General features: G+C 37.0%; 1 protein-coding gene across 1 annotated transcript; it reads right to left on the bottom strand.

Annotated features, from left to right (window-relative positions):
* Positions 1-944: 944 nt before the first annotated feature.
* Positions 945-27625, bottom strand: LOC137385940 (FACT complex subunit SPT16-like). The gene is made up of 22 exons (XM_068072565.1): positions 27465-27625; positions 16302-16388; positions 15746-15898; positions 15449-15601; positions 13748-13894; positions 13429-13580; positions 12718-12890; positions 12536-12626; positions 11591-11843; positions 10991-11205; positions 10795-10877; positions 9446-9644; positions 9147-9282; positions 7850-7983; positions 3821-3932; positions 3469-3594; positions 2975-3163; positions 2697-2866; positions 2137-2266; positions 1906-2038; positions 1721-1789; positions 945-1238 (listed from the first exon to the last, which is right to left on the bottom strand). Exons 1-22 carry the CDS (start codon positions 27531-27533, stop codon positions 1132-1134), a joined length of 3081 nt encoding a protein of 1026 aa, XP_067928666.1. The 5' UTR covers positions 27534-27625; the 3' UTR covers positions 945-1131.
* Between the last annotated feature and the right edge of the window lie 52 nt (positions 27626-27677).

Here is a 27677-nt window from a genome sequence, read left to right as displayed (position 1 = left end):
GGTTGACATTTCTGTAGGTTGGTGTGGAAGTGGTTGACATTTCTGTTGGTTGGTGTGGAAGTGGCGCAAATACAAACAGTAATCAGCTAAACATTCGCAGCAGCATATTAAAAAACTACCAGCAAGCACTGCTGCCAGGTTTCTGTGTACGAAATCGGGACAATTCACTCCTACTGTTAGGTAAATTTGTTTTACTCAAATGCTGTGATGTAGTATTTACTAACCCAAGGATCTACTAAGTTCATTGCAAAGGTAAAGCAATACCTGATGGTAATATAGCTCAATATGTGGAATGTTTAGTGTCAGTTGAGGGCTGGCAGCGTGGATTACGCAAACCAAGAGAAGTGAAGGTTATAAAACAGGACCGTATGTTAAAAGTTGTAAATCAAGAGCACCAACACTGAGAATCTGTAGGTATAACCAAGCTCATCGACACTGTTTTTCCTATCAGCATGCAAGTATTCATCAAGCAGAGGATACGATCGACAAAACGGAAAAGAGGGAACACAAAAATAGTGCCACTTTCTAACTGTCATAGAGGAACTAATTCACGTGTGATATGGTCAAGTCTATCATTACAACAAAAACCTATTATTTGTGATGTTCTTGTTAGGCAATACAGTCTACATGTACATTCCTAAGTGATCACAATGTCAGCATAATCAAATCTATGAATCTGACATGGATTAGCAGCTTTGCAATTATATGTGTTTATGCATCCAGCAAGATATTCTTAGTAAATTCAATGTCACAATCATAACTATGCGCCTATTTATGGCTACATATATCACAGGTGACATGCATATAAGTAATTTACAAAAGCGTACAGATTTCTGGTACAATGACAACTGATAGATTATTTTGAGGTAATTGTATTAGTTGATGCGCAAAAAGATCTTTGGTTCTCATGATGATGCTATACATAGTTAATGAGAGGTGGACGCAATTACAATACGATATTTTATTTACATAAACATTTCATGTGACGGGATTATCTGTATACCGATGTGAAAACTAAAAATACTGCCTTATGTACATGAAATGGAAAGTAGAGACAGACCAGATAGTATGAATGCACAAAGCTTGGATTTTAAAATAATGACGGGATATAAAAGGTTGAAAGAGGAGTCCCTAACGACGCTTCGACTTTTTAGATTTGGATTTAGATGGACTTGAGTGTTTTCTCTTCTTGCCTCTGTGATCGTCTTCATCGTCCACATATCTATCTTCAGCGTCAGCTAAACATAAGAGCGAGTCAGGGATAATTGATCAAAAGTCGTGTTAATTTCATAGAAAAAGGACAAGTTTATGAAGCTTATTTGCTTGTCGACCGTCGGCACCATATGTAGCATGTAAACGATTCAAGGCAGTTCAACATTAATAGTTTTAGTCCACTATGAATCATCAGACTGAACACGGAAGAAACCTCTTGGCTGCTAATGACAAAATAATTGAAGATAACTGGTCATATTATAAGTTGCCAGTGCTTGCGGTACCACCAAGGATGGACAACTCTGATTGATACAAAACTCAGCTCCATACCACCATTTATCATCATCTCCCTTAATCATGCGGCGGTGAGAAGCAATATGAACAGGCAGCCCATGGAATTTATTATGGATGCAACGGCCACAAGAAGAAATAGGGAAGCTAAGGTATCAGCCTACCAACTTGCTTAGTTATGAAATGTAAGCCAGAACAAGACGTTAGCCCTCCTTACCTTTTCTGGCCTCTTCCTCGAGATCACTCCAATCTTTTCCACTTTCCTCCTCGGAGTCGAGCTCTTCATCTGTAATAAACCAGAAAAAGATAACATTTTGAGAGATGTATAGCACCATTACCTCTACTGAAAATATAGGTAACAGTGAGATAAGTGAATACAGAAGATCAACACCAATTGCTCACCGGAGTCATCGTCATCCTCTTCATCCCAGTCACTTTCCTCCTCATCCTCTGAGCCCGATGACTCCTCACCACTGCCAGAATCTGAAGGGTCGAAGTTTTCATCTTCATCCTCATCATCATCGTCTTGTTCAGCCTGAAAGAGGTGAATAAAAGTTAAACTTTCATAAAACATGGCTAATATTGATTCAGTTGGAATGAAATATGGTACAACGATAAACATTTATATCCCACATCTGACTCCGGTTCAAGAAAGGTCCATCCTCCGGACTCAAAGAATCCTGTGGGATCATCGACAATCGTTTTCATAATCTTCACCCAGTTGAGACTCTGTATTCCCTCGGTATAGTGGATATCGCAAGAGCTAAATACATAGAAAAACAAGCTATAATACAGAATAGTAAAAAGCCGTACACTCACATGTCTCTGCTATTGTTTAAAAATGATGCTATCTTCCGTCTAGAGTAAACAAAACCTTGCCATTGGATTTGAATTGTTTAAACATTTAAAAATTGTCCAAAATTGTTAGGAGGGGGAGTAGTATAAATAGTATTGTAGAAGTAGTCAAGAAGTATATATTCACAGACAAAGTCGAGCAGTAGTTAGGCTTAGCCTTTCAGAAACGCCATTCAGTATTATCATTCCTCTGCATTGCCACTCATTAAAATTTTGAAGGTGCTATCAAGATAGAGCGTTGAACACAAACTTCGACCGAAATTCATATCACCAACTCGATGCAGAATGATAATGGCAGTAGCCTATGGCAAGCACTGGAGAGAAGAGGATGAACTTACTTGATCCAGTCCTTGATAGAGTCGAGGGAGTTCATGGGTATAGAGTTAATCATGGCCACCTTCTTGTTGTAGTCTTTGAAGACAAACACCGTGTCAAAGTTACGAAGATGAAACTGGACTCTCTCAAAATGTATGAGTTCCACTTCATCCAGTGTTATCACCATGACCGGCTGAAGAATACAATTACTAAATAAGGCCATAAATTCTATTTATCATGCCACCCACTGTGACACATAGAGACAGGTGAGGCTTAGGAAGAAAAGGAAAGAGGTACGCACCCATTCAGTGAGGTTGACAAGTGCATTGCTAGTTGGCTGTAGCAAAACAGTACTTTTAAAGGCAACACCATTAAAACCGAGCTCTCTATATGGGGTGTCAAACTCTATGGCCGACTTGGTCAATGAGTCGACCTTCTCGCAGAATCCCTTGAAGGCTGACTTGAGCTTCTGCCTCATCTCCCGCTCAGCCTAAACAGAAAGTGACCATTACATAGCTATCTAACCTCTGAAGGCAGTCATGACACGCATTCCATGATCTATAAACACCTCAGTCAAGCTAGGATATACGATGGAGCCGTGTACAGATACAGCAAGCTTTGACTAATGTAACATGTCATAAAATCGACAGGGACAATGTGACATCACACCAAATCATGCCAAGGTACTCACTGGCTCAATAAAAAATTATTGCGAAAGATGTCAAATAACTATATGGTAGACGTTATGCTATCAAGAAGGAGAGAACACATTCTTGTAAAGGCAAATAGTCTAACCTGCTCAGCCATCATATCATCTCTGTCATGCATGTAGTTATTTTTGCCAAGATCTGTAGTTATCTCTCCTACTTCTGTGTAGAATTGTACATCGCTGTGTTTCTTCTTACCAAACACTATGGCATGCTAAAATCACAAGGTAGGGATATGCAAAGACAATGCAGAAGTATGTAGATAGTATAGACAGAGATATGAAGAACGAGTTTCGTATATTTTCCACAAAAATCGCTGTAACTAATTGAGTCAGTACTTACTGCAATTCATCAAAAATCGACCAATTTACATTTGTAATGCGGCTAGCCTTATCATAAACATTGACAACTACAGCATACCAACTGAAAAGGTAACAAACCTTGAGGTTAAAATGCAGAAGGATGATCATCTCTCCATCACAAGGCTGGTAAAATGCATGCTTAATGTTATTATATAGAATGTCTACCTTATCACCACGCACAGAAGTGAACCTGTCACAAAAGAGAATCATCATATGACATGGAAATGGCAGCAGTATTGTTCACTCACAAGCATACATATTTACTAATTCTTGATCAACTGAACGGCTAACGTTGCCAACAAATTTCAAACTGCTGCTAAGTTGCAGGTTCAATTTACATATCATCACATTTCTAAGCTGATTTACTGTTAATCCAAGAGATGATAACTCTGGTCACATGAACTAAAGATGATGACATTTTCCAGCAGCAAAAGGGAAGTTTTAACTTTGTTTCTCATATCTGTTCGCCATTTATTTAACTGTTTATGAGATGACTCACAAAATGACAATACAATGCACCCCCGGGTTATCATGTCTCTGTTTTACTGATTCTTCGCTTTACAATGTTTTGAACACGATGTTTTTCATACCCTCGTCACGGCATTTTTTCGCCGTACGACATCAACAAAAATATCCCTCAAAATTCAAATTTGGTGGTCGGTGTGCTGCATATCTCGGAATCACGAAGATGCCGATATGCTGTTCACCTAAATCTTTCCCACAACGCCGGAAAGAGATACGAAACTCGCTCTCCCCAAGTTCAGTATTTTTCATGTTTCGTAAATGCTTGATATTGTGTGAGTGAAACGAAAATTAGTGAAAAGTAAGCGAAAGAGAATTGATTGCATTTTGGCATTTATTATTTAATATTTACTGTGAACTTTAATTTGTTATACGTATACAACTACACACATTATATAGGTTAATTAGTCAGCCGTAAGTCCTAAGATTAATAACGACGTTAAAGGAAGAAGAAAATTATTTTAACGATACACTAAAATTATTGTAGGTAACTATAATTACCAAGATTAATATAGTACTTTGTAACTAATTTTTAATATGTACAGTACGTATATAAAATTAGTGTTTTTTACCAGGCGGTGTTTGCATTAGAAAATTTCTATGGTTTTCTATACCCCTTTACACGACATTTTCGCCTTTTAATACCAACATGGGAACGAAAACATGTTGTATGACGGGGTCCACCGAATTTCCATCAATAGTGAAATACAAATTCCTTTTTTGTAAATGATGTCCAAACAAAAATGAGCACCGCAAAGGACGACTTACCTCTGCACCGACTTACCTCTGCTAGACACACATAACTATAATCCAATTTTAGTGCAATACATGTCAGTACACTAGCAGCCACATTGTTGTGTCTATACCACAGATTGCATTTGATGAGGTTGTTTTGGGCTTAAATTTAAAACATTATAGTGTTTCACATCGCTTTTTCATTCTGCAAAGTTTCTGCATAAAATAAAACTCAATCTAATATAATGCAGTTGTTAGACTCTCCACAACCTATTATATACTGTATTATATTATATACTGTATATTCTGAAATTGTATGACTTTAAAGTTAACTTGCAAAAAAATTCACATTACAGTTATTTGATATCAAAACATTCACCATGTTTTACACTGCTATGTTGTAGGTACGAAATATGTGGAAATGTGATTACAAGCTCATAAAAGCTCAAAAACGAACAGTTAATCGCCGCCACCACAAGACCGTCGTAAGGTTAAAATCTCTTTCCGAAACGGCTCAAATGGGACATAGTTGTACAAAATGGCTTCTGTTTACACTTTTACGCAAACTCATTCGTCAAAATATTTTCACAAATATACTTCACGCATTCAATAAAACCATGTCTATTGTTCTTACGCGTCTGTTTTATCGTCATTGTAATGCTGTCACTTTTAGCAGTGATATCTTATAACTTACCGTAAAAATTTGTTTAATTTTTAAACTCAGCTCGAAGGAGTACATATCATTGTCTGATAAACATGACGAGCCTGTTGGTCACCTGTGATAATCGAAAAATGCTGCAGAAATTATTCGCGCCGTTTGGCAGGATGTATGGGTAACATGATCAGATTACGACTAGACGATTATGCCAAGCCGAAACAAGTAAAGTAGCGAGCATCTATATTTGATACCGGGTCTTCGGTAAAACCCGAAGTGTTTGTCATAAACTAGTGCTACGAGACGTTTTATATTGAGCCTTTTATTGGCCTTTCAATTTACGTGAGAACATCACGTGACAAAACAATAACCAACTGTAATGACTACGTCAGAGAAATAAACTGATTCCTATTTACGGCGGTTTCGTGATGGCTGCGATCAACTGTTCATTTTTGAGCTTTTAAGAGCTTGTAATCACATTTCCACATATTTTGCACCTACAACACAGCAGAGTAAGACATGGTGAATCTTTAGATACCAAATAACTGTAATGTGAATTTTGTTGCAAGTCAACCTTTAAAGAATAGAGAAAGCATAATATTATTATGCTTTATTATTCATCTTGAGGTGTTGACTGATGTTCTAAAAAAAGAATCAAGGAGATTGACCAACCAGAAGCTGAGATATAGCCAGCCAAACACAGGTCTACCAAAAAACAAAAGTGTTTTGGTAATCATCAATATATGACGTATGAAATCGACTTGTGTGTCATTGGTCAATTAAGCCAACTAATGCGCTCTCCTATAACAATCACGGCGTTTTAATTGGTTTAATCCCTGGAAGTATAGAACAATCAAATTGGGCCTAACAATCATCGCTCCTAGAATTCCGAACCAGTCCCTCTGACGTGTAGATTAGTTTTAGCATAAAATAATTACACGCATCTATTATTTCGCAACATTTCGCTATCTTGCTAGTTCAGCTCAGTTTTGTTGTTCTCCTACTTAGCTTCCCTATTCAGACTCATTTTTAGCGTTGTTCAGATTTTTTAACTATAGCTAATAAATCGAATCAATTAAATCAATCATTTATCTCGGTTATCATTTGGAATTTTCTACAAATTATATTAGTTACATCATTTATTCTATACGCAGTTATATTATTATTTTGTATAATATGCATTATGAATATTATATAAATCATAAAAAATAATCATAGATAAGATAATAGATCAATAGAAAAATCAAAGCAAAAGTTATCGTTTTCTTTTCTTATAGCAAGAGCAGCACGGTCAAGTTAGTCTTTTTAAGATTATGGCTGTAGTGAACTTCCAGTCTGTTAATAGTGACGATAATCATGAAAATCAACTGAATGCTGCAGTAGATACACAGTAGAAAAATGATGAAGGAACAAAAAGTCCCATTCCTATTTCGTATTCTAAACAAACTGCAATCGCGGATATCGCATATAGACTATACACGCGCCGTTCGTTGAACAGATGATCTTCGGAGCATATCCGTGGAGATCGAGTTAAAATTTGAAGCACAATAGTCAAAATCTGCTCTTCTGCTTTAAAAAATCATGGCGAGGGGTTGTGGGCAAATGCCTTTACCACACAATGTTTGGATGATTTTCCTGAGAAACCAGAGCTAGTATGTAAATTATTTACTATCGCGAGAAGCGTTTCACATCTCGTAGCCAAAACAATCATTATAAGTAACGGCGGTAAGGGTGCGCAACTCCGGCACATGACCATTAAGTCGATTTTATACGTCATAGTTTTCGGGATTTTCGAAGGGTTTTCCTCTGATTCTTTATTAGGTAGACCTGTGTTTGGCTGTCTATATCTCAGCTTCTAGGGGGTCAATCTCCTTGATTCTTTTTTTAGAACATCAGTCAACACCTCAAGATAACTAATAAAGCATAATAATATTATGCTTTCTCTATTCTTTAAGGCACCTAAACATGTAGCTTTCAGTTATTCAAAGAAATTCTCGCTCCATAAGGTGAAGAAAATAATAATAACTATTCATAAAGATTTGAAAAAAAAAGAATCAGACAAAGTTTCTTGACAATTGCATACTAATTGCATTATTACCGAAGTAACTAATACTTTAACTATTTTAGCTGAAATGAACCATCAATGATGGCCATATTACGGATGATCGAGTTGTGAACCAAAGGTAGCTAGCTACCTGAAACCATTGCTGTGGGCCTCGAGGGTGCCTGTTATACGCTTGGATACAATGTTTGGCCTGATGTACAAGTCCTTCAGCTTGGGGTTGCTTCTATTGTTGCTAATCTGCAGAGCGTCTTGTTTCACTAATCCCTGAAAAACAGCAAGAGAGCATTGATCAAACACTAGAGAACCACTTCTACCAAAAAAAAACCAATAGCTCTACAAATAATTAATAATAATTAGCAATAATTAAATGAGCATCAATTAATATAGAATACTATATAATATAGATTATATTAATATATAATTAATATATAAATTAATTATATATATTAATATATAATTAATTTACATATTAAATATATATTAATTATTTATATAAAAAATGAATATATATTAATTTACATTAATTAATATATATTTATTAATAAATAATAATTAAATATATTAAACTTAACTAAAAGACACAAACTAGACGTTAAACTAAACGACACAATTGCAACAAAGCAATGTTGGTATTGTAGCGGGCTCGCAACTGTTTGAACATCGGATGTTGGTTATAAAGGTTTCTAGGAACGGATGTTGGTTATAAAGGTTTCTAGGAACGGATGTTGGTTATAGAGGTTTCTACGAACGGATGTTGGTTATAAAGGTTTCTAGGAACGGATGTTGGTTATAGAGGTTTCTAGGAACGAATATTGGTTATAAAGGTTTCTAGGAACGGATGTTGGTTATAGAGGTTTCTAGGAACGGATGTTGGTTATAGAGGTTTCTAAGAACGGATGTTGGTTATAGAGGTTTCTAGGAACGGATGTTGGTTATAAAGGTTTCTAGGAACGGATGTTGGTTATAGAGGTTTCTAGGAACGGATGTTGGTTATAAAGGTTTCTAGGAACGTATGTTGGTTATAGAGGTTTCTAGGAACGGATGTTGGTTATAGAGGTTTCTAGGAACGGATGTTGGTTATAAAGGTTTCTAGGAACGGATGTTGGTTATGGAGGTTTCTAGGAACGGATGTTGGTTATAAAGGTTTCTAGGAACGGATGTTGGTTATAAAGGTTTCTAGGAACGGATGAAGGCGTATGACAGCACCAACAACTTAGTCATAATTGTACCACAACTCTGATGAATACAACAATAACTGCATATAAACACTCCTAAAAGGTACAGAAGACACAACAACCTGTATTTCCTCAACAGAAGAATCTTTACTATAATAAGACCAGTGTCCGTGTGTCTGAAGAAATGGTTAGAGGTTGGGAAAAATATTACCTCGTACAGGATTAGATCTCATAACAATAAGTAGTACTGACCTCAAGTTCTTTCTCCTCGGCTTCACGAGTCTTGTACTTCTTCTGTACTTCCTTGATGATACGCAATGCTGTGTTGAGGTTAGACGAGGGTGCGGAGAGCTCCCCAGGTTCCTTGCTGTTGGAACTTCGGAAAGACCTGGAAAAGAAAAGCTCTGATTATGTTGGCATAAGGAGGTCTCATAGCCCTACAGGAGAAGGAGAAATGGGTGGCTTTACTTGCCAAGAACACAACCACAGAGACCACAGAGATATTAAACTTGGATGACAGATGTTTGACAGGGCAATGCTATTTCACTTACATCTCTTTGAGGAAAGTAGCGTTGGGGTTCTGGTACTGTCCTGACTCCTTGGCACCGAGTGAAGAGCCAGGATGGAAAAAGTTGATTCTGAGATATGTGTAGTCTCCTTCGACTGACTGAGAGATGTTCTTCACAGTCGATATGTGGAATGGGGTTGGGGTGCCGAATACAGGAAGCACAACCGTCTCATACTTCCGATCTGCATATTCAAACATAGATTTTACATCATTAAAACAACCCAGAGTGTATTGCGCCGTTCCCTGTCTACTTTTATGTAACTCAAATTACGGTTTGCTTTCAAATTTCGTAGCTTTAAAAACCTCTAAACTTTAAAAGCAGAAGCTGTTAATGAAATAGAAATTCACAAATAGTACACTTAAACCTTTACCAATACAATATTGCTCCGAAATGAGGCTAGTTGCAAAGGAATCTGTAGGTCCTGACAAACTATCATACCAGATGCAACAATCATTCATATGAAGCAAACTTTCTCTTAATTATAAATACAGTCAAACATGGATAACTCGACCTTCACGGGACCGAGCGAAAGTGTTAGAGTTATCAGAGCGTTCAAGTTATCAGAGCTCTGTCACAAGTCCATGTATTTATTTATTTATTAGTAGATACATGTACATATACAAACTATAATATAAATCAAAAGCATAAATGGCTTGTTTCAAATTAAATGCTTCTAATGTAAAGTTCAAAACTTTTTATCAAAAAGTATAGAGATTTTTCTATCACTTGATATTGGTTTATTGTTTGAGGTGATGTTATTGCCAGGACAATTTTTAGATTAAAATTGGCAAAACTTGATCGTTGTTGAAATGCTCAGAAGAAAAGACATCTTTTCCTTTTGAGCGTTTTAACCAAGATCAATTTTGCCGATTTTTCTTGAAGTTCATGCGAAGGTTACCTCACTTTTCTTTGCTTCCGAAGAGCGATCCCTAAGCGGATGTTTGGTAAAAATCAAATTTCACCAAACCTTTAGAAAAGTCGTTGACAAAAATATTTTGCCGATGGTGGTAATAACGACGCCTATGAATTACGAAAAGTTGAGGTTTACCTCTTCGGTTTGGAATAAAGTGATTTTCTAAAGCGATAAACAACCGTCTCGGTAGCCGTTGGGCAAAAATCTGTTCGAGTTAACAGAGTTGAGGTCGAGTTATCTAAAGCAACTTATCATTACGTGGGAACGTACCAAAGAAACCGTTCGAGTTAACCATGTGTTCGAGCTATCCACGGGCGAGTTATCCATGTTTGACTAGATTGTGAAATATATAATGTTCAATCAAAATAATTTGAGTGTAAAAGGATACACATGCATACACACATGCAGAGGCACTCACCAACATATATTTTCATTTCTTTTAGCTCAGGTTCCTTAGGAAGTTGTCCATAGTTCTTGTAGGCCACAGTAGACTTCCTCATTCTATGAAATGTTATAATAACAGCTACAGTAACAGAGTCTAAGGGGATGGGCTGCCATGTATAACCTGAAGTTGCTGACATTACCGCTATCACCTGATATTATTGTTAACTCACTTTTTGTCATCAATACCGAGCGACTTGCCCTGCAGCCGTATCTTTGCTTCCTTGTTAATTCGCTGAGCTAGCTCCTTCTGATGCTGCGCTCGCTTCTCCTCATTGCCCGTGTCTGCACGCGTTCTCTGTTCCAGGACAGCATTCCTTGCACCCCGCCCCAGTATCTGCTCTGATTGCTCCTCCTTTTCAGATTCATCTTCCTCATCAGACTCATCCTAAGGAAAGACAACCACTACTGTAGACAGGAGCAGCTCAGAGTATCATACAAACAGTGTCATTTGTACACTATCCTAGGTCACCAAATTTTCAAAAAATGTATCAACGGAAGATCAGTTACAAGTGTGCTGATTATCTAGAAAGAACAGACTAAAACGGTAATAAATGGTAAAATGTCATAATTGTTGTAAATAAAAAATTGGCAAATAATACACAACTATATTTGAATCTGTATAACCAAACTGTCCTAAAAAGCCCAGCAAGCAAAAACATACAGATTTAAAACCCCAGCATTCAGTATGTAAGATAATGATGTACATCCGCTCCACTGAATAAATAACAGAGTATTATTTGGAGAAGAGCCATTTTGTAAGAAAAAGATACCTTGAGGAAGACAGAGACGTGTTTGACTCGTTTTTTAAGCAGTGTTAAGATGGTAGCCGGCTCATCCTCCTTGACCAGAGCAGTGTCGCCGATGAAGAGAGCGTAGGTTCTTGCTACTTTGTCACTTGCCGAGCTATTTTTCAAGTCGGCGAAACCGACGCAGATATTAAACAGCATGCCTTTCCTAGCAACAGCCTCCGTTTTTCCTGTGATCAGGAAGGCACTTTCTCTAAACTCAATGCCCATAGCGAACCTGTGAGAAGTGACAGTTTGTTAACGGTGTTAGCCTAAAAGCTGTCTCAAGAGTAACCGTAATAAATTGAAATGAAATAAATGAAATAAAACCAAATGAAAACTTGAGTCGTAGCAATCCAGTCAATGCCACTCGCCGATGCGAATGCAACAAGTTCAATCTACTTTGACAAGCGTCACAGTTGCCTCCTTGACACAACTTACATATAATGGGTCAAGAAACACTTTTACAGCAAAAACGTATTAGAGCTAGTCTCAATTAGTACTGCATTAAAGGCTGAGGTCTATTTCATGTACCATATAATTGTTGAACCGCCACCACTAAAACTTTGCGTCTTGTTCATACGCTGATACCTATCTATGTGTCATCACTAACTTTGCATCTTGTTCATACGCTGATACCTATCTATGTGTCATCACTAATGTGCCAGGGTAATTGATGCAACAAACACTGCTTAATGTATCATACCAATAACTTTGGTGATCCAGTCATTGGCTATCACTGGAACCACACTACAAGGCACGCAACAACATTAGAATATGATATTACAGGATATTGGAAGAGAAAACCATTCAACTTCAGGTTTCTACCATTTCATGCTCTTAGCTAAGCACCTGTATATCCATGATAGATGTATATCCATTGGCTGGGACCAGCAGAGGCCTGCCATGTAATAAGAGGAGACAACTTACCCAAAGTTTTTGGTGATCTTATCGACGAGTTCCGGTCTCTTGGACTTAACAAACTGGAGTACAGAATTGTACACATCTTTTAATTTCACACCTAAAAACAAATTCGTGCTATTTATACAGAAGTTCTCAACACAAGCAACGTGCAAACAGAGAGGAACAAACAATGTGAGACGTTCACCCACCGTGCTTGAGTTTGGCGAGGATCTCCTCATGAACACTCAATAGGAACTCATAGTTGTCCTGCTGTTCCTGGGAAGGGTCAACCATGACTGTACGCACTATGTTCGTGCAATACTGTTTATATCTGGCCCCCAACGAGCATGTGATTACTCCAAAATGTAGGGTATTTTTGTCGCTGTAGACAGGAAGAGAGAAAGACATGGGAGCTCATATACATTCCTTTTATTATTCGAAGACAACAAGGTAGCCTATCAAATCAGTGTTTACAATAACGTGATCTTATTCTTTATTCCAATTTAGGGGTCGCCACCACAAATGGTACATCCTGGTACAAAATATATTGTCACATTTGCGCATGAGATTTGGGACAGAAATGATTGCGGCTGGATGCCCTTCCTAACACCACCAATGGTCCTTTTTTGACTTGAACCACTGAAAAACTAATTATATGCCAGCGCACTAACCACTGCGCCCCGGGTACAACCACTAACCACTGCGCCCCGGGTACAACCACTAACCACTGCGCCCCGGGTACAACCACTAACCACTGCGCCCCGGGTACAACCACTAACCACTGGGTACAAAAACATGATACATTATAACATTTGTTAGGAAGATTCATGATGCCTGTAGAGAGTATATCGCGTGTAGCTGGACAAATTTATGGCAATCCTAGACAAAACATCAGATAAAACTGTAAGCTATACACCAACCTTTCAACAGAAAACTTGAGGCTGTAGTTGCCTCCACTCTGTATGATAGCAGGGTAGCACATCTCGAGCTGGCTGATATCCACACCGCTAACATATTTTTTGCTCTGCACAGCTTCTTCCACGCCATCTGAGAGCTTGCTATGCCGAATTTTCTACATAAAAATACTCATGTGTAGCATTAGGCCTAATGGAAGGGAGAGACGGCATTTGACTCGCTAAGTAACAACTTGCATATCTCCAACTACTTGGTTAGTAGTTATTACCCACAATGATGCCAACAACCGGTCAGAATAAAGTAAATCCATGAAGCATGTCCTACCTTCTCCGAGTCAATCGCATCTATGATTTGGATTTTAAGATACTTGTTATAGAGATCGCACGTCGCCTGACACGCCTTCTTGATTATCTGCACTTCGCTTTCGTCCTTTGGTGCCATCACGTAAGCCAGTCCAGCACTGATATCTTTCTGAAAACCAAACAATGTGTCAACTCAAAAACCTGAAAACAGCTCAAAATGAGACCCTTAACAGAATGTCTCCAGGGTTCAAAATCATTGTAAGACTCGACTCTTCATAGTACAAATAATCTGGATATCAAACAATTTCAGTTGTAACCGCAGCAGAGTCCAATTAAAATTGAGAGAAATAGGCATCAAGTACTGAAACAATGAAATAGAGCCACAACTAGAGATATCAAATAGGACACAGTTAATAATAGTTAAAAGCACTGTCCACAGCACTGACTTGAAAAGAACTAACAAAGCTTAGAAACAAAATGTTAAAATTGACTCGATACTATTAACAACTAAACTGCTGTCTCTAAGTCAGACTGTTCTACACAGTGCACCCCAAGGTTACAACGGCCCTGTTTTACGGTTTTGTGCCTTATGATGTGGAACCCGATGTTTTTTCATCCCCTCTTTATGGCATTTTTTTCGCCATACAACATCAACCAAAATTTTTTTCAAAATTCAAACATGGCTGTCGGTGAGATGAATATGTGGGAATAACGAATATGCTGATATGCTTTTCGCCGAAATTCCTCCCACAATGCCCGAAAGAGATATGATGCGCGCTCTCTCTGTTCAACATTGTTCGTGTTTCGTAAATGCTTGATACTGCATGAGTAAAACGAAAATGAGCAAAAAGTGAAAGTAAAAATTTATTGTGCATTTTAGCGTTTAATATAACATTTACTATAAACATTAATTCATTATACGTATATACCGTAAAGCCTCTAATTGAACGCCACCTCTATTTGACCGCCACCATGGGAGAAGAGTTGAAAAAATAGAGCGCCATATTTAAATGGGGACGCCACCTTCATTTGACTGCCACTTTGACATTTTTTGATCTTTACAAACCCATAATAGCACGTGATCTGTAAAAAAGTGTCCATAAAATCGTATTAATAATGAACTGTTAACATCAATAATTTATTCTCTCATTGTCCAACTCCAAAGCTTGTAATTTTTTTCCGTTAAAACTTTGAAAGCAACACAATTGAAATAAGTAATAACTGCATCAAAATAATTAAATGCAATGCGTAAAAGTTTTACTCTGCTAAAAAAATTATTTCAACGCTAATATCAACTTGCTCAGTAGTGCAAAAGAAGTGAAGTTGAAACTCTATAATAATATTCAAAAATTATTGCAAGGTGTTTGATATAATGCTCAAAAAATGTTCATACGAGATAATTTACAAACGATAACAGACTGCCTAGAATAGATCAACTGAGATTGTCATTGTTGAGGTGGTTGATGGTAGCAGATATCTACATGATGAGGGAGATTAATAGAATGATGACTAAGAGAGAATAACAAAGTACTGATGATATGCGATACATAGAATAAATAAAGCCAGCAGTTAAAGGCAGATGAGAGGTCTGTGAATATGAGAAAGGTGATCAAAGTGTGGGCCTGCCATTAATGATGATGACAATCACGGAATCAGACACACCAGGGTTGATATTTAAATAGCAGCTTTGCACCAAACAAGATGCCTTGATACTTCCACTAACTTTGGTAAAGGGGTTGCTAGATACGACTTTGCGCCAAGCCTCACAGAAATCCCCTCCAAACTTGTCTTTGCTCACTTCACCAATCGTTGAGCCTGACTTACTAGACTTCATTGCCTGGATGAGCTTCGAAAAATTTGTCTTGTCATCATCTTTCTGTCAAAACGAGAACGAATTAGTACGAAACCAATCAATCAATACAAAACCAACCAAACAATACAAAACCTACTCAACGATGCGATCAAAGCAAGAGCAGACAGGTGAGTGCTTAGAAAAAGTAACATTCAGAGATATACACACCTTATCCCTGACCATCAGATGGATGGTAGTGCCATTCTGACTGCCCTCAACCTTCTGTAAAAACTCTATCTTCTTCTTACTGGCGAGAAAATATGCGGAGTGGTCAGTAAGCACCATCAATGTGTCAGGGAGTTCATATCCAAACAGCCAGGTCTACAAGTACATCCAGCATGTATGCCAAAAATGGTACAGTAGTGCAGAGCAAACAATATATAATTGTAAGATGATGAAACCTGACTACTATACAAAAACAAAAATAGGAGTAAAAAAAATATGTTGTGAATACTCTGAAATTAAGTGACATGTATGTTTGGTTTGAACATGAGCCCTAAATAGAAAAGGAGAAAGCTGTCCGACAGAAAACTGCCTTCATTGTGTTGTGTGAAATTCTATGCAGGACTAAAAGTGTTGTTGCAAAATGAACAGTTATACAAGTAGACTGCAAATAACTGCAACAAACTAGTAAGTCTTACAGAACCATATAGGTAAATTACGTAAGGAGATAAAATTGCAAGAGTAGTCTGTGAAGAAATAGTTAGAATTACTTGTAACCTACCTGAAGAGCTGTGGATTTTGAATATACAACGTTGTCATCTTTTCCGACAGCCATAGCGAGAGCATCCACACCAAACAAATCGCTTTTCTATAACAGAGTTCATTTGAATGGACTTTAGTGTATAGAATAAGGATTCTAGATAGTTAATTTTTAAATACTTAGTACCATACAGGATGAAAATATTCGTTGGTCATAAAAATTCGCGATTTGCCGAACAGTCAATCCCGCGAATTATTAAATTCAGTGAATAATTAGTTCTATTTTTAATCACAAGAGAGAATAACTACTGCATCAAATTGAAAACTAGTCGCTAGCCTAGTTTTTAATGTAAATACTAAACGCAATTGAGTTCCAAAACATTTTTAAAATCATTGCCTGAGCTTTGAGCTAACACCATTGGCAATGCATCACATTTCTTTACAAAATTATTCGAGGTTGTCACAAGATATGCAAAATGGCGTCATCGCGAAAATAGTCGCGAGGCAGAAGTACTAAACGTAGCCGAGTTCCAAAACTTCTTTAAAATCATCGCCAGGCTTCGAGCTTTATTGCCATTGCGTCAAACTTTACAAAATTATTCAAGGTTTTTACAAGTTATTCGGCATGGCTTCAGCATAGCAAATAAGCTCTCCTAGTCTTTTTACATTAGAATCAACTCCATCAATCTCTAATACCGAAGTCAAGGACGAGCATGATTCTGATCTGGACATTATGGTATGTATTTGATTTGTAGTGCAGATACGTTTTTCCATAATCAACTGCACTAGTTAATTCTTTAGTTTAAAAACTGATCGCTTTCATCAAATACTTCAGCTATTGTTTTTGTACTTCCTCAACACTCGTTAATATTTTTTCTTTTTTTGTGTTTACTGCAGATTGAGATTGAAACAACCTACTCCGATTACGAAAACTAGAGACAAGTAGTAATATTCATCAAGGCAGGAATATTGGCAGAGAGGCAACCAGTCAACCTAGACCCCTTCATCGACAACAACTCCTTGATATCGCTGTAGCAAACATGATTAAATTATATATTTTATTTCATGTATAGATATATTATATTTTATTACAAACTTGAGTGTACAAATAAAATATTTCAAATACAAATAAAATTTAACAAACGATGAATGGAGTAAATATAAACAGTTTAGTCCATATGGCGGTTGTCTAGCAATAAAATTAAACTGGTACTTTTGATATGTGAATACTAGCGTGTAATGGTGCTTTCTGACTAGTTATTTTGGTAATAGCAGCTCTGTCGCTGTCAATGTCTTGGGTAGGTGTTGAAGGCGATTCTCTCACTACTACATGGCTGGTAAGGAAGTTATCATCAGAACTCTCCTCGTGGCTTACTATTGCAAAGTTCTGCCAGTTGGCCAAAGATTTGTGCTCGTAAAGGCGTTTTTGTTCCATTTTAAAAAACAGATATATTCTTCTCGTAAGTAGCTGCGGTCACTTCAACCTCAATTTCCAGACCTCCCTGAATGATTGGTGATCTTCTAAGAATGACATCTACCGCCCTCGCAATCATTGTTCTTCGGTGTATGATGAAAAATCTCTCTCTCACACTAAAACAAATAATGAAGCAGTAGGGATGGAAAAAATTAGTATTGCGTTTTACCGAAGAACCAAAGTAAAATTCAACTAATTTAGTAAATGGGCATGATCACAGTTGTCAGTCTCGGGACAAATGGTGTGTCAATGTAGCCCCTAGCCTAGTAGGTGAATTAGATATCAGTAAATAATTGTACATACAAACTTTAGGTTACTATCATCAAATGCAACTGAAATATTCCTTTCAACAAAGCATCATTCTCGAACAGCGGGATGAAACTTTGAGTCAGTTTCGGGACAAATTTTGATCACCCGCTTTTATGGTTAATTTTCATTGGCCAATTGCTATGAAGTAAATGATTTGAGGTTTGCAATTTGAGTTTTCTAACATAAGTTAGGGTGTTGTCTGTTCAAAAAGTGACTATTTTTATTGCCAATCTGTGAGGTTTTACTTCAAGTGGTAGTTGAGTGTGAAATAGTGTGTTAGTTTCGGGACAAAATTAAAATAGTTATTTTTATTGAAATAACTTCACAAATTTATTGAAATTAATAATGTTAAGCACACAATCACATATAATAGCAAGTTGTTTGGTTCACTTGAAGAATTTGGCTGCATAATCATCTAAAGCTGACAATACTTCATCAAAATTCTCAACTATGAATGATCTAAAGTTCGCCGAACAGGGTCTTAGAATTGGTTTAACTGTAAGTATGAAGTTTTGGTGGAAAGGATGTATATCAGGTTTAATTGGCCATTTGAGAAAGTCTTGCCCTGCCTGACCATAAACTTCATGCCGTATTCATTATCTGATATTTTCTCAACAAGCTCTCCAACATGCATTTCATCTATATCATAAGCGACTGCCACTTTATCTCCTAGTTGATGACTCTTCTCACTACTCTCTCTCACTTCTTCTTACTCTTCATTCAATCTGCCTGATTATCGGATACGATGACATAGCTACGTGTAGTGACCACACCATCAGACGATTTGTACCAGACAACAGCAATGAATAGAGTTACTGATACGGTGGAGTAGTAGGCACTCTGAATTTCAACTTGCTGTTTATGGGTATAGTTCTCGCTGAAGTCCTCCTGTATGATGATATGGTCAGCAGGCAAATCCGCTTTTAAAGCAGCAATTTCTCCTAGCTGGCGGTTTTTTCCATACTCATGATTGACAAATGATTTTAGCACATCTGTAAACCTCTTAATCACATCATTCACTTGCATCCTCTCCTGCAGCAAATTTAGATAGCTTCCAGGGTCGGGTCTGGTCTCCAATGATTCACTATCATCGTCCCTTCCTCACGTAAACTGGTGTTGTCAAATATGCTTTGTACACCACATTTGCATTTTTTACATTCACGTCCACAGCATTTCTCATTTTTTATATCACACACAGTTGACTTCAACATCTGATATAATGTGGAGCACTCCAATGGCATTGGCACAGCTGACCTCACAGCATCGAAAAGTTGCTGTGCATTTTCACAGATAAAGCACGCGCATACAATTCGGTCATTGGTAGTGATTGGCAGCACATTAGGGGTCCGAAATTCTCGAAACTTAGTCAAACCAATCTTGATGTCTGGGCGCTCTTCTTGGAAGATGACATGCGCATCTTGTGTTGTAAACATTAATAGGTTCTTTTGAAGTTTTTCTTTTTTCCATTCTGATCTCTCACAGTTACAACATGGTTCTTGCTTGGTAATGTTTTACTTATTCTGTCGCTCAAGAAAAACTTTCTCACCAGCTGTTCAGTAGTTTCATCAATGGCATCTGAGCGCCTTGTCCTTCTAGATCTACATTCCCCAATCTTTTGATTGCATCTTGCTTTAGTTGTTGGAGATAATGTATTTAGTTTTTTGGCCAGTTCACCATCTAGAACAATCACTTGTTTTCTGGGGGATGTAGGCAGTACTTTGTCAACCTTCTTCATAGCTCGTCCTGTAAAATTATAAATAAAATAGTTTAAATTTAATTGCTATCCAATCACAAAATTACTATTACATCAACTTAACCTGTGTGTATGAATGGTTGTTGTTTGGTCACCAATACCTGTTCAGTTCCCCCATCCTTATCATTCATTCCAAAATTTTTAATAAATACCCATGTTTGACAAGGATGGAAATCCTAATGTCACTCAATGTCTACCTACCAAAAGACTGTGTGGATGAAAAGAAAGCTGGTGCAGAGTTCGGTGTTCCAGCATTCTCCTTGTCCTGGCTGATTGTTTCACTTATCCCAGCTTTTTTCTTTAGTCGCTGCTCGCGTTTTCTTATCCTTTCGTATTCCTGTTGTTCAGCTTTATCTGCTTTGTTCATGACAGCTGCTTTTCTAAGCCGACATTTGCTAATGGCCTCGTTTTTTTTCCTGTAACCCTGAGCGTCCTTTGCCAGTTGCCTTTGAGCATAATTTCTTTGCCTTTCTTTGCTTGTCTTACCCATAATTTCAGTATAGATAGGTTACCCTCATGCAACCCAGTCAAACAATGAAGGCAATAACGTTGTGTGACAACACAAGTTACAACGTAAAGAGGTATTATGACTTGACCTTTGACATGACCACCAGATGCCTTTTTCACCACCAGACCATGCTGATTAAACCAAATATATTGTATTTCTTACTAGATAAGTAATTGTAAGGCTAAAACATGTGAATGAAAACAGCAGGGGTCATTTATCACAGTACAATCCTGGTTTAAATCATATTTTTGTCCCGAAACTCACAACATGTCCCGAAACTAACAGTATGTTTGCTGGCTCATACACAGAGTAGACTTAACTCAACTCAAATTTAAAGCCTCTTATATTGTTGCACACCAACACAGCTAATTAGAAAATAAAAACTGGCATGCTGTGATGATCTTAAACACTAGAAAAAAGAAAACCATGCTTGTTTTGTTAGTTACGGGACGCATGGTAGTGAAGTACACCTGCTTTGTAAGAACCAGTGCAATAATAGTGGAATGAACTGCTATCGTTGCTTCCTTAGAAGATGTACAAGAAATCCAATTGCATAAAAATTATTTTGCTTGCCTATCTTAACCTACAGCCTATTTTAAGTTTTGTCCCGAAACTAACACAATTTTCTGACATGGTGCCAGTAATCCATTGATAATTCCCAACTCGTAGCAATAAAGTAATAACAACTGCTGTTTCCTGGTACTTAAGACCCTCTAGCATTACAAAAATCAACCCTGTTTTCAAAATTATAATGTTTGCAATCACACCAAAAGTGAACATTTACTGTGATCTTGCCCAAATGTAAAAAACTTATTACTTACCACAAGTTGTTGGCTTATCAAAGGCCTCCAAAGCGATGAATATTCGTGAAAACCTCTGGACGCAGCAAAAATTGTTTACCGTAGAATAGCATGATCGCCTCGCAGTTGTAAGCTAAATATAAACCGGAACACGCGGTGTGCGCATGCGTAGGAACAACTATAATTTACTAGCCGCAATAGAGTTAACTTTTCCCAGAGAGTGGCAGTTTTCAGCCGCAAATAAATTCATCCGCGAATATGCATGAAAAGACAATTTTCGCGAAATATAACTCCGCGAATAAATTCATCCTGTAGGGTATATAAATGCCACATCACGGATTAAATACAATGATGAAAGCTCGATTATATTTTGACATTTTGCGCTTTTGAATCGGTTGCTTTTTACATACAAGTTTCTCAAAATACTTTTGAGCTGGGTAAAACTCAATCCAAATCGATAAACCATTTAAATAGTCTAGACTTTAATTAAATTTTTTACACATTTCAAAGCGTACCAAGCAGATCGCCGCCGAGTCAATTTCAGACGGCGATTTACTCAGTACTGTCAAGTAGATGTTAGACAAATGTGCCAGATGCGAAGCTTTGGAAAAACCATGTTGTGTTGCCTTAATGACCTCTAAATTGTTGAATTGCATGTTGAACAGCGACTCAACCTGCTGGTAGAGTTTAGCACTCAAGTTTACTTGCTTGCTCAAGCAAGCCTTAAAGCTCAACCACAAAATAAATTGAATTGATTTCTAGTATCTTTTACTTGCTACAGAATTGAATTGGCACATCCTTCCTGTAAAATTGAATCGGCTCTTCACTGTCACCATAGAGGAATTGACTCGATTCTCCATTTTCAATAAGCAAAACAACTCCAGTTAAAATGCATCAATGCTTCCTCATATTATTAATACCTCTATGATTACCACGTTGACAAAAATCCATCGCGGACAGTGATATCCTCAGTAAACCAATATGATATGATGCGAGTTGAAACAAAGAGGACAGTGCAATGCATCGTTGCTGGATGCACATGTTTCCACTAGACCTCGATATCACTAACACCAATATATTTTAATGATCGATAATATGTACTACACACCAATATAGTATGGTGCTGTGGGTTGCCTGCGCACTAGCAATAAGCTTAGCTATGCTGTTTTGATTGTCAAGCAAATAAATGTAGGTTTGTTAGGCGTATACATATTAGCCATCCAGAAAGGTATGGTTATTTTTTATGCTTAAATTATAATTATTTATAAGCCTAATGGTTATATTTATTGTTTTATATTTATTAATACCTGCCTTAATGTTTGCTATACCAACAGTCGAGAGGCTGAGCTTACGTGAGTAGTTAAAGGTTCACTTGCAACAAAATTCACATTACAGTTATTTGGTATCAAAAGGTTCACCATGTCTTACTCCGCTGTGTCGTAGGTGCAAAATATGTGGAAAATGATTACAAGCTCTTAAAAGCTCAAAAACGAACATTTAATTGCAGCCATCAAGAAAGCACTGTAGTTTGGAATCTCTTTATTTCGACGACGTACTAAAACAATGTGATTATTGTTTTGACACGTGATGTTACCACGTGAAACTAAAGGCCAATAAAAGGCTCAATAGAAAACGTCTTGTAGCACTGATTTATGACAAGCATTTCGGGTTCTACCGGAAAGCCTGCATCAAATATAGATGCTCATTACTTTGCAGTTTCATTTCAGCCTGGTCTAATCATCTAGTAGTAATCTGATCATGTGACCCATACTTCCTACCAGATAGCGTGAACAAATTCTGCAACATTTTTTCGATTATCACAGGTGACCAACAGGCTCGTCATGTTTATCAGAGGATAATATGCACTCCTTCGAGCTAAGGTTTAGAAATTGAGCAAAGTTTTACGGTAGGTTTTGAGATATCAGTGCCCAAAGTGACAGCATTACAATGATGATGATGAAATAGACGCGTAAGAACAATAGACATGGTTTTATTGAATGTGTGAAGTATATTTGTGAAAATATTTCGACGAATGAGGTTGTATGAAAGTGTAAACAGAAGCTATCATGTTCAACTATATCCCATTTGAGCCATTTTGAAAGGGATTACAATCTACGGCGTTTTCGTGATGGCTGCGATTAATTGTTCGTTTTTGAACTTTTAAGACCTTGTAATCACATTTCCACATATTTTGCACCTACAACACAGCAAAGTACAACATGGTGAATCTTTTGATACAAAAATAATAACTGTAATGTGAATTTTGTTGCAAGTCAACCTTCGAGTTAGTGATTGTGGTTTATTGCTAGTTTGATGGAATTCATAAGTTAAATTTTTGATAAGAATTGATAAATAACTGATTTGCCTATTTGAGTAAATTGAATTGAACTGATTCATTGAAGTTAAGATATTTAAAAAATTGAGAATTGGATTGTAGGTGTTCTGCTTAAATACCGAACTGAATCAATTCCTATACTATCTATGATGGAAAAAGATTGGGAATTGAATGGTTAATTCCTTGATAAGAATTGAATCGAGTCATTTTTCAAACCTTGAAAACATAAATTTCTACATGCTGGTGAACAAAAAAGGCTTGCCAGTGCCCCAATTGGTACAAATTTTTTCAATTTAAATTGTTATTCAGTAATTTGAACGTGAGATGTAGTTTTGCAGCTGCATAGCAGGGAGCGAATAAGTTTAAAGATGTGGTTGCGTCAAAAAATTCAATTCAATGAAATTAAGACCCATAAAAGGCTAAAACATCAGCTACAATTTGATGCCATTTTTGTCATTGTAGACCAACCCTGTTAGAGATATATGCGTTTGAATGAGGCCCTCTTTTAAAAAGCTCACGTTCCAGCGGGTGCTTCTTTCATGACGCCACAAGCAATACATCTGAAAAGAAACCACGAGCGATAAATATGAGGTCACTTCCTTAGCCAATCATCAGCGCGAAACTTTTATATAGGCCGTAATAAATGTTATCACTCGTAAAACGCGTTGTCTGTGATCTCACTTTTAGGGATTTAACTCTACTATTAAATCGCATGGACATCGACATTTAGTAAATTAATTAACATCGTTACTTTAATGAATTACTCGATCAACACGTTTTATAGGCGAACAACATAATTGTAAAAATTGCTGCGAAGGTGACTCCGAGTTTTCTTGGCATCAGGTAGTTAAAGTTCTATGAAGGAAGATCGGAGAATGGAGGTAAATTTATCTTTTACTTTGAGTCTCCTATAGAGTTTCCTGTTGAGTTTACATTCAGATTATATTTGCCTGTTTGAGGCTAAAATGTAATTTCCTGCGCGTGCGAGATACGTATATACAGTGAGTTCTTGACGGCTTCTTTTTAATCTTTAGCATCTAGCAATACAATGGCTTAGATCGATGAATATACTAAAGGTAATATTTTAGTACTCATTATTACATGTACTAATTAATAAAATTATAACTTTTTGCTATCACTAATCATCGTTTTATATTTTTTTATCGGTTCACCTAGCTACATTTGCTTCAAATTTTCTGTGGCAGTTTTATCTAGTAAATTAGATTTATGATCTGACTTTAGATGTTCACTTTTCACTTATAGAAAGTGAAGAAAATCGATTGATCAATGCAAATCTTTAACTTCCAGAACCAAAGCTTCGAATCGTTGGCTTGGCGTACTTGTGCCTTTGTTAAAAATTTATTCGTTTTTAAAAATACACTCGCAATCTATCAAACTCCCAATTTGAAAGCTTTCAGTAGATACGCTTTAGAATGACATACATGTATCTATGAATGACATATATTTATTGCATTTGTTTTACTGATTACAGGATGTTTATGTCGTCCCACCAGCCGAAGCAAGCTATGTCAGGGTGGAAACTGCCATAAAGGGGAAAGAGAGACTTGAATGTGTGCTGCATAAACCATGATGTTTTGTTTGAGTTGTTGCAGTAGATGAATTTGTCTTATTGTATCAGCTAAAACTATGTGAGTGGCCACGATATGATGAATATTTTTAATAAAAGCTTTATGCCGAGATGAAAATCTTTTTGCTTGTAAAAATTATATAATAAAATTATATTGTTGAAGATAATGCAAAACATGATTTGCAGAATATTGTAGTGAATTGGATACGGTATACGGATGTCCGCAGAACTGGAGAATGTGAGTTCAAATCCAGTTTGCAGAAGACTTCTCATCCCAGACTTCTCTATCCCTATGTATATTCTTTTCAAAGACGTGCTGCTTATTTTATTACGGTAGTAAGAAACCAGTTTTTGGTGTGGGCAATGATATACAGCCCAAGGATAGGCGACAGACATAATGTGGGCGGGGCTTTTGGGAGGCTGTATATCGTTAGTGTGGGTAGTGGCGGAACTGTGCTGATACAAAGACCTTATACTACATAGTTTGCTTGACAGAATTACCATAGACCGTTAGAATTGGTAGTCGGTACTCAAATGTTTACACAGCATTTGGAGAAAGTGAGTAAGACAAATTTTCAATTTTCGTTATTTGAGGCCTTTGAAACATTCATAATAATGGATCTGTAGCTGGATTTAAAATTTTATTTTAGCCAACATGAGCAAATACAAAATAAGATATATGCCAATAGAGCCGCATAGGACTAGACTTTTATTGCAAATAGCCGATGTGAATACAAGATATATTGACAGATAAATACCGCATGACATCATTTTGGACAAGTCTGGGCATGTTCTTTTGGCCTGAGCGTTTTTACGGCGATCAGATTTTTTTGATTTTAATCTTCAAATATCTTGGCAATGAGATCGCCTAACACAACAAACAACATATCAACTGATAGAGAAAAAAAATGCGTTCTTTTAAGATCAACTCAAATTTGACGCAACCACGTATTTAAGGCAAAAACCACCCGAACAACACCAGGTGTTTCAGCTACTTTTGCTATGTTATTGATACTGAAAATGTATAGGTCATGCACAGTCAATGTAAATAGATCAATATTATCTGCTTGTCGTTAAGAGCTTGCAGCATTTTTTGTTAGTATTGATGGTCTAGAGTTCAACCTTTGGCTAGTCTGAATTTGTTTCCGTGGAGAGCCCACTAAAATGCACACCTTCAAAGAACCACAGTGCCTCTGCATAAATTAAATATTAAAATAAATCAGGTGCCGTACGTCAGACTAAAGGTCTACGATTTTAACTTTTTTTCATTTATGAACGACACCGGCGCTGGGTTGCAGAGTCGCCCATCGGTTTCCTTGCGGAATTATTTGACTCAGAATCAGAATGGAGTTTTCTCACTTTGCTTCATATTGAGGAATAAGATCCTCAATATGAAGCAAAGTGCGTGAAAACTCATTTATTAATGTCAAAACTTTTTTTTATACATATTCATAGATATTTTACCTACTATTCTATAACCAAAATACAAAGCCACAAGTATATACATTATTCAGTGCAACCTACGACCTCCCCTAGGATATCCCTTATAGTACGAGGCAAAAAAGAATTAAAGAGTGCGTTTGTTTTAATTGTTGGTACAAAAAGACCCAAAAGTTGACGTGTATCATATGAGTGTTTTGGTGCGTTATCATATGCATCTCATATAACCTCACTAGATTTTACTCTAAAAAACAAAGACATTCTTATCTCCCTCCTCCCTGCCAATCAAACAATGTCTGTGCCTTCCTGTAGCTTTGAAAAACGAATCTGACCTCTCACATCTAAATATGAAGCACAGTGCCTTGTTTTGCATTTTTCCAATTTATTGATATCTCCCTTTAGGTATGGATCCCAAACTTGGCATCCGTATTCTAGTCCAGGTCTAATCAAAGTCTCATAGGCAACCTTTCTTGTGTTTGTGTCTGCAGTTTTTAACACTCTCCGCAACATGCCTAATAGTATAGAGGCTTTGGCCACTATGTTATTTATGTGCCTATCCCATTTAAGGTTACAACTAGGTTCAATGCCTAGATATGGATGTGAATTTCCATATTTAACCCTTACATTATGTAAGTAAAATTCCTGTTGAGAACTTTACTCTCTCTCTATTGAGAATAAATTCTGCATCCAATTCAAGTTTAAGGAAATAAAATGTTACTGAGAGGCTGCCTATTCAGAAAAAACCAAGCTGCACCATGTACACTATTATGGGCAGTTGACATTAAACATTTTGAGAATTCACTCCAAAGCATGAACATAAGTAAAACCGTCGATCAGTTTTTAACAGTGATTTCTGTTGCTAGAACAGCAAAGTGCACGGAGTAAATCTCAATATTACAAATAGTTATACGTACGCGTGAAAACTAGCGAGCATAAGCTACAACAATAGTGAGAAGGTATATATGGTCACAAACTTACTTTCCATGTAGATGTTAAAACCTCTAGCCGTTTAAGAAATCTCTCCTTGTCAAGCTTTAATTCTGCCATCGCAGTGTAGCTAAAACTAGTATATATATATGGTTTTTAACTAATTTAATACTAACAATGAAAATACAGACGGTTAGCGAGTTAATCGTAAGCACGGTCCATGACCGTCAAACCGCGGGAGCCAAGGGTAGCCTAAAATGCCAA

The sequence above is a fragment of the Watersipora subatra genome, chromosome 1 (genome assembly GCF_963576615.1).
Source record: "Watersipora subatra chromosome 1, tzWatSuba1.1, whole genome shotgun sequence".
NCBI classification, from domain to species: Eukaryota; Metazoa; Bryozoa; class Gymnolaemata; order Cheilostomatida; family Watersiporidae; genus Watersipora; species Watersipora subatra.
Note: the sequence above shows the minus strand (reverse complement) of the source record. Positions and strands in the feature narration are given on the sequence as shown.

What these genes read in the sequence shown, in the direction of transcription:
- LOC137385940 (XM_068072565.1), bottom strand. Translation starts at nt 27,533, where the DNA reads ATGGCAGAATTAAAGCTTGACAAGGAGAGATTTCTTAAACGGCTAGAG. An exon ending in TTTTAACATCTACATGGAAA is followed by an intron (nt 16,389 to 27,464) that starts GTAAGTTTGTGA and finishes ACTCTGTTATAG; the next exon opens with AAAAGCGATTTGTTTGGTGT. An exon ending in ATGATATGATGGCTGAGCAG is followed by an intron (nt 3,164 to 3,468) that starts GTTAGACTATTT and finishes CTTTCTGTTTAG; the next exon opens with GCTGAGCGGGAGATGAGGCA.